At 42.3% G+C, this 13,200-nt stretch overlaps 1 protein-coding gene across 5 annotated transcripts in view; it reads right to left on the bottom strand.

The window, feature by feature from the left end:
* The window catches only part of USP20 (ubiquitin specific peptidase 20), a 45,931-nt gene that overhangs the window by 23,850 nt on the left and 8,881 nt on the right, over positions 1 to 13,200 (bottom strand). For all 5 annotated transcript variants that reach the window (XR_003090373.3, XM_014576176.3, XM_006128343.4 and 2 more), the window contains exons 2-6: positions 5,060 to 5,153; positions 4,078 to 4,175; positions 3,298 to 3,351; positions 930 to 992; positions 471 to 602 (exon numbers count right to left, since the gene is read on the bottom strand). Coding sequence is in view for 4 of the 5 variants with exons in the window: in XM_014576176.3 (XP_014431662.1) it covers positions 471 to 602; positions 930 to 992; positions 3,298 to 3,351; positions 4,078 to 4,158 (330 nt within the window). In the remaining variant the exon portion in view is untranslated. The remainder of the gene's footprint in view (positions 1 to 470; positions 603 to 929; positions 993 to 3,297; positions 3,352 to 4,077; positions 4,176 to 5,059; positions 5,154 to 13,200) is intronic.

The raw sequence follows: 13,200 nt of genomic DNA, 5'->3' as shown, positions 1-13,200 counted from the left end.
AGGCACTGACAATACACAGCTGCAATAACCCCTTTACCTTCCCTGATGGCATTACCTCAGTCGTATGTGGAGGTTGTCCAAGGAGTACCCTTAGTGACTTCAAGATGTGCCACAAGAGACCCAAGGGACAGGCAATAGCATCTGCAGTGGGCATATTTCTAGTATGGCAGTTAACGCTTCTGCAATTCACCCCAGACGTGGCTGCCCTTCAAAAGTGGCTAAAGACAGACCCATTGCATATACATGCATTTACTTTTAAAGCCCATTAGGAATTGGTCTGGATGAAAGTTGCTAAGTAAATGCATGATTATCTTGATGGAAGGCATCTTCCTTCAGATTTGAAAGCTCTCGTTGCAACGACAGCATGTGCAATGGTAGGGAGTCCTGACCTAGTCAAACAAAACCCTTCTGAGCATTCCCTTCCAGCCCATTCAATGGTAGCTTCCTGACTTATGGGGTGGAAGACCCACCTGTTCACTGAATTTGGCAGGCGGGGATGGAGTATGCACTGCCAGCCTCTGGTCCAAGAATACCTCTTTTTCACAAGCATAACACCACACGCGGAACGTGGTCAGGTTCACTGTCAGGTTATGCTTTTTGGCCTAAAAATCAAAACAGTGAGAACCACAAATTATAAAAGTCATAATCATCTGAGAGTCTGGAACCTACATGCCATAGGCATTACATATACGCTGTTTGAGCACGAAAATAGCAAGGAATGGCTATAATCAGTAGCGATGCGATAGTGTATCTGTGTAAACACTGAGCTCATCAGTTAACCCTCACAGTTACACGCAGCCCCTCCCCCCCGCATGCTGCTGCCTCTGACATCAGTAAGTGCCAACGCTCTGTGGATCAGAGTTTAGTGATTCAGAAATCCAACCCTGTCTATCCTGATGAAAGGGAGAGAATTACACAGAATAGCTCACCTGTGCGTGAAGGGTGCTATGATCCGCAAAGGATTCCCCACACCCAACATAAGGACAAGCAACCTAGAAAGAGAGGAAACCGTGGGAGAACAGTCTTGATATGGCAAGATAAACCCACAATAACATGAAAAGGGGGGTTTGTGACCCCATAGGAACCAGGAGCTGCATCTGTGCTGGCCTTCTGCACTTCATAAGTATGCTTTGTAACATAAGTCACAGCATTGCAAACAACTTGGCACTACGTAAAAAAAAAAAAAACTGTGCCCACCCTTGCTCACAGGACTCTATGAAACCCCCAATCCATCTCATTAAAGTTTGTTTTTTTGATCATACTTGAGTGATAAGAGTGCCTACTGATCAATCAGTTGTAAAAATAAGTTGCTTGTCTAACAAAATCCAAACAGTAAGTTAAGAGGCAGTCAGTTCACCCATGTCCATCTTGTCACCTCTTCTCTTTCCACTAGTGATGTTAAACAGTAAGCATTCTGGTAAGCAAGTATGCTTACCAGTTAACCATCCCTGCCAGTAAACTCCGGTGGCAGCCAGCAACGCTGGGCTGGAGCAGCCCCAGCTATGGAGGGGCCAGGTGGCGAGCTGAGTAGCAGGACTTAAGGTAAAATGGTTAATGAGTTAATAGCTCTCATTTAACCAGTTAACAGTTTTAACGTCCCTATTTTCCACTGCTTCATCTTTCCCTATCAATCCCCTCAATCAAACATCTTGTTTTCTTTCTTCTATTACAATTATGTTTTGGAAAGGTCTAGACATCTATCTAAAAAGAATAACTTTCCCCTGCAGTTACAGGTATAAGATCTATCAGTCTCATACTTCTGGGGATACTGCAACTTCCTGAACAACAGTGTAAAAACTAGCACAATTTTTTTCAACTTTGTTCCACTGCTCCTACTAAGAGTTCTTTGAGGCAAGGACTAACTTTTAGTCTGATTACACAGCACACAGGGTCTGGGAAGTACCATGATGCAAACTGATCAAAACTATCATAATGGAAGTTGATATTCACAGGCAACATAGGGCAATCCCTGCCTGATGCTTGGGGATTCATGGCAGGGAAAAATGATTTTCTTTCTGTTACTTGCAGAGCAGCCCCAGAACTACCACAGCACCAGTACTGGTGCTTTTGCAGCTCCTGCACATAAAACTTCCCAAGAAAAAGCAGCAGAATGAAACTGACAAGGATTGTGAGCTCCTCAGGATGTGTGACTTCCCCCATGTTTGAAAAATGCCATGTGCATTTGTTACCTGGGAATAATTTTTGATAGTACAAGTGACTGACAGTTGATAAGACAGTTACACACAGGTGCACAGTCAGGTGCACTGTGGGAATCTTCTAACTTTCTCTAGAGCAGTGCTTCTCAAACTTCCCAGGTAAACAGCCCTTTATTCCAACGCAAATATTTTCATGACTTTATTACATTTTTACTCTTGCTTTTATAGTAAATGTATCCAGGATAACAATGAAAGGCCTATATAATTTGTGAGTGTCTGTTTTGAGAGGTTTCACAGAGAACACTTGACCTTGAACAGTAAGAGCATGGGGAGAGTGGGAAAAACAAGACAACATTTTCAATGCCTTGTACCTCCTGCCCCCAATTGCCTGGCGATATCTGCCCTCTGGGGAAGCAACTCATTGAGAAACACTACTCTACAATACTACTTTTTAAGTGACAGGGACCAAAATCAAAGCTGGTGTAAGTAGATGAAGCTCCACCATAGTCAATGATGACATCACTGCATAGAATGTTTTAGTTTGGTTTGTTTTAATGTCAATAGTGACATATCTGCTTACATCAGAGCTGAATAAGGCCTAGGTTCCAGACTAGATGACATTCTGAGTCCATTCCAGCTCTGATCTTATTTAAGGCAGCTCTTTTTCATTCCCATTTGTCTTGTTCCTCCCCTTTCAATATCAACACTAATGTTCTCTGGCTCCATACACTTTAAATCTCTCTAAAAGCCAAAGGATCCAGTTAATCACCAGGTGCTTAAAAGCAGATGGTAGTTAGTATCACTTCAGTGTTCATTCCCGGGGGGTTCCAGGAGGAAAGCATTTGTGAGGGGTGAACAGAATAGGCATAGATGTGAAGCAGGCGTATTTTAGGATTTGATCACTGGCTTCCATTTTCCAGGGATATAATTGAAAACTGATGGACACTTTTTCTGGGCTTTCTTTCTTCTATTGCTTCTTTCTATGTTCACTAGACACTATATGGTTTCAGACCTAATTTCATCTCCAAAGGTGATAAGTCAGCCTGAAACAGCAAGTACAGCATTGTACTAAGAAACAATATAAATAAAAAAACCAAGACGACCCACTATGCAGCCCACACAAATAGCAAGTCCTTTTTACCTGCAGGCAAGCCCAGAGGTTTGGTCCCGCAGCTCTGCACGACTGGCAGGTTCCCTACAACCATAGATAAAGAAAAAGTCACGTTTGTTAGCTGGCCCTTGATTCTGAGGGGAGCATGAGTTGCCACTCTTATTACATGAGTTAACTTTTTGGGACAGAGATTAAAAACTCGTTTGGCTGCACAAGTTATTTTTCCCAGTACTATGCATTCCACCTAAACTAAATGTATACTTTAAAATACCTGGATAAGAGACAGCATTGAGCAGGATTAACAGTCATTCAGAAATGCAACAGTGAAGAGGGCTTTGAGCACTACCCAGAGAGTAGAAATATTAGGTTTTTAATTTAATTCCATCAGCCACTTCTACTCATTCAAAAATTCCAGCCACACAGATGCTTCCTTTCATATTACCCCTTTTCTGAAGTAATCCCATGAGCCTTGAAAATGTATTAGCTACCAAATGAAACCATTTCAGGATTGAAGACTTAAATTGGTAATGAGTGAGATAGACAGATCAACAGTACTTAAGCATAAATGCAAGAGTTCTGTGCTTCCCCTTACGCTCTCTCATAAAGACAGCCTCTTCATGTGATTTAATTGTATTTCTGAAGTACAAATGGCTAACAAAATGTCATGATGAGGCACAATCAAAAAGGTATCAGTATTTGAAATTCAATTTCCACATCCCACTTGTGAATACGGACAATTTTTGCATATTAGGGCAAACCTCACCCCAATTACACACAAGAGGTAAACACTGCAAGAAACACTTTCTTTACCTTGGATTTGAGCAGCAAGTCATCCTTGCTGACCTCACCTATGGAATCCAGGTGAGGACAAACATCTCTTGTGTCTCCCATTGTCACCTAAAGTTCACCTACAGAAGTACAAAAATCACAGGATGACTCCTCAGTTTGGTTCAATGTCAGACTTGATGGTAAAGACAACAGGAAACTAAAGGGATATACTTTTGAGTCATATATTTCAATTGTCATAATCCCTATCATTCTAAAAATGGAAGCATAAAGTAATAATCTCAAACATTCAAACAATGACATTTTACAACTCCCCTGTAATTAGGTAAAACACAGATCCCCGACTGTACGTCTGTTCCAACGCAAGGAAGAGGGAACTAAACGAGTAAATCTTAGAAATTAAATTAAAAGCTTAGAGATCAAACACACAAAAGCACCAATCTTGATACCAGGTAACACTGTTCAACCCTGCAGTTGTGCTAATGCAGAAGAGCTCATTGTTGAGTAGTGGCATTATGATATCAGAGGTAAGTGGCTGATGCAATGGAAAGAGGCAGGGAACATAAAGTTAATTATTGTTTGTACAATGTGCCAGCTGTGGTCCAAAAATGTATTAAATACTAAATATACAGGCCCTCCAACGGGGGGAGGAGCAAAGGGGACAACCGCCCTAGGGCCCGCAATTCAAAAGAGCTCCAGGCTCCTGGCTGCCGCCATGGCAGGAGCAACAGTAACTAGAGCCAACATTGCTGCTAGAGCTACATCGGGTGCCTGGGCAGCTCTGAGGGCAGACTGGCTGGGGGAGGAGTAGTGGCGTGCCACACTCTGGGCAGCGCTGAGGGCTGGCTGCCCCCAGCCTCCTCCCCACACACACACACACCTTACCTGGGGTCCCAGCAAGTCTGTCAGCCCCCTGTAAATATACATGCCCGTTTTAAGGGCCACAACTGACAATTCAGTTACATCCACACTAACCAAAGATTTGGATTTGCTGATTCATTCCTACCTCAAAGGAAGATGATAATGTGACGAACCACTGAGTACTCTCTTCTGAAGGCTCAAAGTCCCAGCTTCTCTGGATCACACAGCATCGTTGGATGCTATAAAAAATACTAATCCAGTTAAAAAGAAAAAAATGACATATTTTATACATGAATTGACATGTATCATTTAATTAAACCTCTTCCTAGTCCACACACGGAAACAAGAAAAATCATGTAAGCTATATGTCATGACTACATTCTTAGTAATTAAACCAAGGATGGCTTGAGGGACTAGACTTTTAATGCAGGAGACCAAGTAAGCTGCCTAGCTGAAGCTAGAGCTATTAGTCACTAATCACCACAAATGTACTCACTAGGGATGTAAGCCAGCAGTTGAGTCGACTACTCAGCTACTCACATTCCCCACCCTTGCTGCCTCTGTATCAGAGGCAGCAAGGGGTGGACAGAAGCAGGAGCCTGTGGTAGGGGGAGCCGGCTTTTAAGCAGCATAGGAGCGGGGCAGGGAGGCTGCCATGAAGCAGCCTGCGTCCACAGAGGTCCCAGACAGGGTCTGCTGAACCCGGCACGAGCTGTGACTAAGCAAGCTTGTCTCGTGCTGGGACTGGGACCTACCCAGATCCAGGTCTGGAACAGGGTGTAGCTGCCTGCCCACCCGGCTCTTATTACATTTAAACTGCGGAGCCACAGTGGGGAGTAACTCCTGGAGGCTTCCTCCATTATCGTCTAATTGTGTAGTCAATAGGAAGCGAGCAATTAGCTAATTGTGTAGCTGATAGAATTTCTAACAACCCTAGTACTCACTGTTTTAAATTAATAAGGGCACCGAGACTAAAATAAGAAGGTTTCTAATGTCAATAACCTACCTTCAGAAGAAAGAAAGCCACCTGCATTTCTGAGGGGTTTACTGTTAAACTGCTGCTCAACAATATTAACACATGTAAATCATGAAGACTGAAGAGTACGAGATGTGCGGTCCCACTCAGGATAATATATCCAAGCACAGCCAGTATAAAGGAACATTTCTAGGCAAATAACATAATTTATAAGCTAAATAAACTCCTTTGGAGTAGTCCATATGTGAGATCATGGTGCCTACCTATGGAACATTCCATATATGCCCTCGGGCATATAATAGAACATAAGGCACCAAAACAAGGCAACTTCTGAACAATATATTTTAAGGAAATTGCATCTAGGACCTAAACAAAAACTACAAGAACTACAGACAGTTCAGAACCAGCTCCAGAACACTACTACTAGAGGCCAACCAGATGTAAAATCTCCATACCAGTACAGAAAGGACAGCTTCAAGCTCACCAAAAGTTTTACATAAAGTTTTGCATAGTCACTGTTTTCTGCCATTTAACATTCTTTGGTGCCTCAGACCTCATTTCCAAAGATGCTCTAAAACGGGGCTACTCAATAGGTGGGTCACGTGTGGCCCGTTTGTTTGCGGCCCACGGTGCAGTCTGGGTTAATACGGGGCTCAACACGTGGCCCACGGGTGGGATTCTTTGGACATGGCCTCCACTGGGAACATGCTCCACAATGGTGAGGCATTTCCCAAGTGGAGTGAGCACTGAATGACACAAGCAGACAGGCTGGCTGGAATAGATGAGTTACAGGGTATCAGCATTTCTAGGCCCAGGGAGGAGGTGCCAGGCATTGTGGGAAGTGCTGGCTGCTTAGCCTTGCAGGCAGAGCCTGACAGGTGCTGACTGGCTCCCACTGTTCAGGTTTGGTTGAGCGCCACGGCCGGGCAGCTCTGCCTCCATTCCGTATGGAGCGATGGACTGCCGCATGGGGATGTCAGCCCTGCTGGGAATATAGGACGGGGCTCCCAGGCACCTGTCCTCTTTTGCCTTTCATGTCACGTTGGAGTGTTCTGATTTGGAAACTTTTCTTTTTACAGTAAAATCACTCCAAGAAATGCACAACCCGAAGCTTCAAGCTAAACACCCAAAACACTGGCATACAATTTTATTTTTAATAAGATGCAGTTTTTGTTTGATTTATTAAAATTGTGAACCCAAAACAAAAAAGTAGTCAATACAATGGTCTTCAGTTGATATGCGCTTTAGTAGTTAAATTCTTGGACTGTCGTTGCTCATTAAAAGTGCTGTCATATGGGTGGAAATTGGGTAAATATTTCATTTTGTTAATATCAGCAGAACTGACTTAAATGGGGCCTGTGTGTTGTGTAGTCTTGCCTTAATCTTTGTATTCATGCCTGTCAGTGTGAAAAGTTATTTGCATGTATACTCAACCACACTTAAGTTGCAGCCTTCGGCATGTGTTGTGAGTATTATTGTGGCCCCCAGGGCTTCCAAAGTTGAGTAGTCCTGCTCTAAAAAAATTTTTTTTTGAAAAAACAAGCAAACAAGAGGATGAAGAGCTAAGCCACTCCAGCTAAAGATTTTTTCCCAAAGCTGAAAATCCTTCCTAATTCCAAGCACTGCCCTAGCAGAAGTAAGACAAAATATAGCATGTTGTACAAGCACTTTACCAGCTAGGAGCATAGCAGCAGTGCAGGAAAGAAAGCCATTGAAAATAATAGACAGTGGCCCATTAGTTGTAGCCAGAGGCTCTAAGAGTTCTAAGAGCTTCAAGTCTGGCTTAATAACCAGTGAGCAGATGCCTAAATAGACACTGCCCAATCCCACAGGGCTGCATTTTTTAGAATCTGAGGCAGAAAAGACAATCAGGGCTGTCAAGCAATTAAAAAAAATTAACTGTGATTAATTGCCCTGTTAAATAATAATAGAATGTCATTTATTAACATATTTTGGATATGTTCTACCTTTTCAAATATATTGATTTCTATTACAAAGCAGAATACAAAATGTACAGTGCTCACTTTTTATTTGCACTGTACAAAAATTGTATTTTTCCAATTCTCCCATTACAAGTACCATAGTGAAAGTGCAACTTACAAACATAGAATTGTGTACCAAAAAACTGCATTCAAAAATAAAACAATGTAAAACTTTAGAGCCTACACATCCTCTCAGTCCTACTTCTTGTTCAGCCTATCACTCAAACAAGTTTGATTAGAGCTGCAGGAGATAATACTCCCCACTTATTGTTTACATGTATCCTAAAAATGAGAAGAGGCGTTCGCATGGCACTGCTGTAACCAGTTTCACAAAATATTTATGTGCCAGATGCACTAAAGATGCACATATCCCTTCGTGCTTCAGCCACCAGTCCAGAAGACATACATTAGTGCTGAGAATGGGTTCTGCTCAATAACAAACCAAAGCCTCGTCAACTGACGCACATTCATGTTCATGGTCCGAGTCAGACACCAAACACTAGAAAGTGAATTGTTTTTGCCGGGGGTTCAGATTCTGTCATTTCCACATCTTTTAAGACTTCTGAAAGCGTGTTCCACACCTCATCTCACTCAGATTTTGGAAGACACCACATTCTTAAACCTTGGGTCGGGCGCTGTATCTATCTTTAGAATTCTCACATTGGTACCTTCTTTGCATTTTGCCCAGTCTACAGTGAACATATTCTTAAAATGAACACTATGTCATCATCTAAGACCCCTGTAATATGAAATAGATGGCAAAATGTGGTACAACAAAGCAGGAGGTATACAATTCTCCCCTAAGCAGTTGTCACAAATTTAATTAATGCATTTGTAACGAGTGTCATCAGCACAGAAGCATGTCCTCTGGAATGGTTGCTGAGGCATGAAGGGGCATATGAATGTTTAGCATATCTGGCACTTAAACACCTTACAATGTTGGCTACAAAAGTGCCATACAAATGCGTTTTCACTTTCATGTGACATTGTAAATAAGAAGCAGGAAGCATTACCTCCCATAAATGTAAACAGATGTGTTTGTTTTAGCAACTGGCTGAATGGACATGTAAGCTCTAAAGCAGGGGTCAGGAGCAAAATATGCCTCACTAGGAAGACAGATATGGTTCTTTTGCAGGTCGAACTCAGCCCCCATTGTATCCCCGCAGCAGGAAACCCATGCTAGCACTCCAGCCTTGTGAGCCAACCCTCCCCCCCAGATTGGAGTGCTGCGCCAGCTTCCTGCGGGGGGAGAAGGGACCCCAGGCCTCCCCACTGGATCTGGTTGGGTGGGGGGAAATTGCTCCACAAGCTGACGCTTCCCTTCCCACTCCCCTGGATGGGGAAACAGCAGCGCAAAGACGCGCTTCTGGGAGGCTTTCCCGACTGCTCCCAACAGGGAAAGCCTCTGATGCCTGGGAATGGCATTCGGTGCAAAAACAAGTGCCCCCCCCCCACCCCTCATGCCCAGCCCCTGCATTCCCAGCCCCTTCACACACACACCCTTCCCCACTGAGACCATGCACCCCCAGCCTGCTCCTGCCACCTCCCACCGAGACCTTGCACTCTCACCCACTCCTACACCCCACCTTCTGCCCAGATCCTAACCCACATCCCTCTCCCACTCACTGGCAGCCCTGTCCCGCACACTGAAACCCTCATTTCTGGCCCCAGCCCAGAGGGGTCCACAAAATCCACTAACCCTGGAAGAGTTAAGCTGGCTTGATGCCTTGAACCACAGTCCTTCCTGCCCTTCCCCTCCCCCTGGAGCTGGAGCACAAGGGGAGTGAGGTGTTTCAGTTGGGGGTCACAACAGTAAAGGTTCAGAGGGGTTGCAGTGGTTTTTTTTGCTTCTTACTTGTGTGGTCCCTCCACAACTATCATAAATAAAGACAATGTTGGAAGCTTTTGAGTTGGACATAATACTGTATTTTACTTTATTTAAAAATGAAGCCTGGCCAATAAGCCAGGCCCCATCTGGCCACAACGTCATAATACTTCTGCACCCCACACATCCCAACCCTGAGCCCACCATACACCTGAACTCCCTGCCCTGAGCCCCTCATTCCCAAACTCCTGTACCCCCATATCCCCAGCCCCCTGCCATAACACTCCTGCACCCTCCACACCCTAACCTTGTGCCCTGAGTCCATCATACACCCAAGCCACCTGCCCTGAGCCCCTCATACACCCCAACCCAGACTCCTGCACTGCCACATCCTCAGTCCCCTGCCATAAGATTGACAGAAAACAGCCTGAATGTGTGCATGAAGCTGGATTTGACCAGTTATGATGTAAACTTAAAAGAAATGAGCAAAAAGACACAGCAACAGAAGTCCCATTAAATAATGTCTATGAGTACAATGTTTCATTTATGCTATTATTAACCATTATGTCAATTATCAATAATATTAAATTGTATATTTTCAATCATGCACATGGGCATTCTTATACAGCTCTTCGTTGACCACTTGTTCTAAGTAGTTTGGTTCTTTGGTTTGAAAAAGTTGCCGACCCCTAATCTAAAGCCTAATACTGGTTGGTTTTGAGTGCAATTATGTAACCAAAAATATACATTTTTAAATTGTACTTTCATGACAAAAAGATTGCACTGCAGTATTTGTATGAGGTGAATGGAAAAATACTATTACTTTTGGGTTTTTAGAGTGCAAATATTTGTAACCAAAAATACAAATATAAAGCGAGCACTGTGCACTTTGTATTCTGTGTCATAACTGAACTCAATATATATTTGAAAATGTAGAAAAAACATCCAAAAGATTTAATGAATTGTGATTTTATTATTTAAAAGTGCAATTAATCACAATTAATTTGAGTTAGTCTTGTGAGTTGACTGTGATTGATTGATAGCGCTATAAACAATATCATCTAACATCTTTATCATGTGTACATTAAATGGTAACTAATTTTAAAACAAACTGAATTAACAAATAGCTGCCCTGATGATACAAGCACTTATACATGTACTTAAAATTCCACACACAAGTGGTCCCACTGAATTCTGTTTCCTAAAGGACTACTCATATATTTAAAGTTAAACCTGTAAGTCAAGTGTTTGCAAGGCTGGAGAGTTGATTTTTCCACTTATTCTTAGCACTTTACTTTCTGAACACAACTGGGAAAGGGGTCAAGCCCATATACCTAGTCCAGGTTGAATGTTTAGACTATAGATAGGTTGTAACTGAATTTAGCAACCACTATTAAACTTGTTTTTTTGTACTATTGGGTACATCTATGCTAGGCCTGGTTTTTATTAGAAAGTTTATTAGTCGCCTTAACTACAAAATCCACATCCTGAGTGGTGCGGTTATGCCGAGCTAACCCCCAGTGTAGACAGCGCTAGGTCAACAGAATTCTTCTGTCAACCTAACTACCATTTCTTGGGGTGGATTACCTGCACTGATGGGAAAACCCTTCTCACCATGTTAGGCACTAAAGCACTTAGAGTGGTGCTGCTGTAACATTTCAACTGTAGATAGGCCTTTTAGAAATGCTGCACCTGCACCACTGTAGCAAAGACACTACAGTAATGAAGGGTTTTTTTCCCTTGATGTAGTAAATCCTCCTCTCCAAAAGTGATAGCTCAGTTGACAGAAGAGTTCTTCCATTGACCTATATCCATGTCTACACTAAGGCTTAGGCCAATTTAATCACATGATACGTACAGGTTATGCTACTTGAGAAAACGGGAATTTAATAATAAAAACATTTCTTAAAGTCACCCTTTTATTTGTCTATCAAAGTTCATACATTTTGTTGTAAAGTGAAAGAAAATAACCTTAAAAATAAGTTTGTCTCCTTCCCAACAAGCACTGCAGAACAGCATGAATAGTTCCACAGTAACTCTGACCTACAAAAAGACAACAAATGTTGCCCAAACTAGTGGCTTATCCTACTCAACTACATAGTCTCTCCTTTTGCTAAAGGGAGCTTCATGCAGCAGCACCAAAGCTTGTCAGTTGCAAATATTTTTTCAGAAATTAAACATTTAGTACTCAACATACACAAGTATTATAAAAGTAAGAAATACTTAGTGTTTTTCATCTCCAAAGTATTTTACAATCGTTTGCTAGTTAATCCTCCTCCCCAACCCCGATACAAAAAATACTTACAATATTATTTGTATTTTATAGAAAGGGAACCTGGGCCAGAAAACGAAGGGACTTGCCCAGCATAACACAGAGTCAGTATCAGAGATGGAATCAGAACACGTAAGTTTCTGGTCCCAGTCCCATGTTCAGAACACATCTAACACTAGAAACCCTGATGGTATTACTTGCCTTATTGGAGAACAATCAAAGGAAGCAAAACATTTAATATATATTTATTTTTGAGGTAATTAAAAATGATATCCCCAAAACTTAGGATTGCAAAGGAATTATCTTTAAGCATTTGCCATTTGGATCCTCCAAAAATTCAACTCTACAAATACAATAGGCACAGAAAACCATTTCCCTCCCCCAATACTACTGTAGTTATTAATAACAGGCTACCACTTCCTATCATAATAGACGCTAAATACAATTCTGTCCACTACTAGTGGAAAGAATGAAAGAACAGATGATAAGATACAAGAAAACAGACAAACTAATTCTAACATACTATTCCAAGACCAACAGAATTATTCTACACTAATAAAGAAAGGACAAACACTTAGAATCAACTATTTACTGTGCTTAGATAAAGACAAAAATTCCTCAAATTCTGCTAAAATAAGCTGAACTGCTTCCTTGGCTACACTTACCAATAGTTTAAGGACCGGGGGATACTAGAATGTCAACACTATTTGGCAGTGCAGATGAAACAAAGCAGAGGGTTGCCCTTTCTAATTGGAACAGCAGGCATTACTCATCATTTTTCCAACAACTGATGCTGCATCAACCCCTTTCTGCTGAGCCTCTGCTTTCTGCTTCTGTGTTCCCTCTCCCACCTACTGATGAGGAATATATAAATAAACAAGGTTCCTAAAATATTAACATAAATGCCAGTTACTTTGCCAAGGGACTCAGTTCACAGTAAAGACCATAGTGATGAATGCAGAGACTTTGCAGACAATCAATGCAATCTGCATTTGGGGGCATCTGCATTTTGGGGGAACCCTAAATATGCTGGAAATTCTCAAGCCATCCCAGTTCCCTAATTTGCAAGCTTGGGAACTTTCAGTAACAGAGGAAACTGTGGGGCCTGCATCACGCACATGCCAAGTCAGTAACCACCCAGGGATCCATGATTTTATTTTGGGGAGGGATAACCGTTTTGTCGGCACGCTCTTCCAAAGCACCCCCTGGACCCTTCCCTACTTGCTAATGC

This window comes from Pelodiscus sinensis, chromosome 23 (genome assembly GCF_052426305.1).
Source record: "Pelodiscus sinensis isolate ZL-2025 chromosome 23, ASM5242630v1, whole genome shotgun sequence".
Classification (NCBI taxonomy): domain Eukaryota; kingdom Metazoa; phylum Chordata; order Testudines; family Trionychidae; genus Pelodiscus; species Pelodiscus sinensis.
Note: the sequence above shows the minus strand (reverse complement) of the source record. Positions and strands in the feature narration are given on the sequence as shown.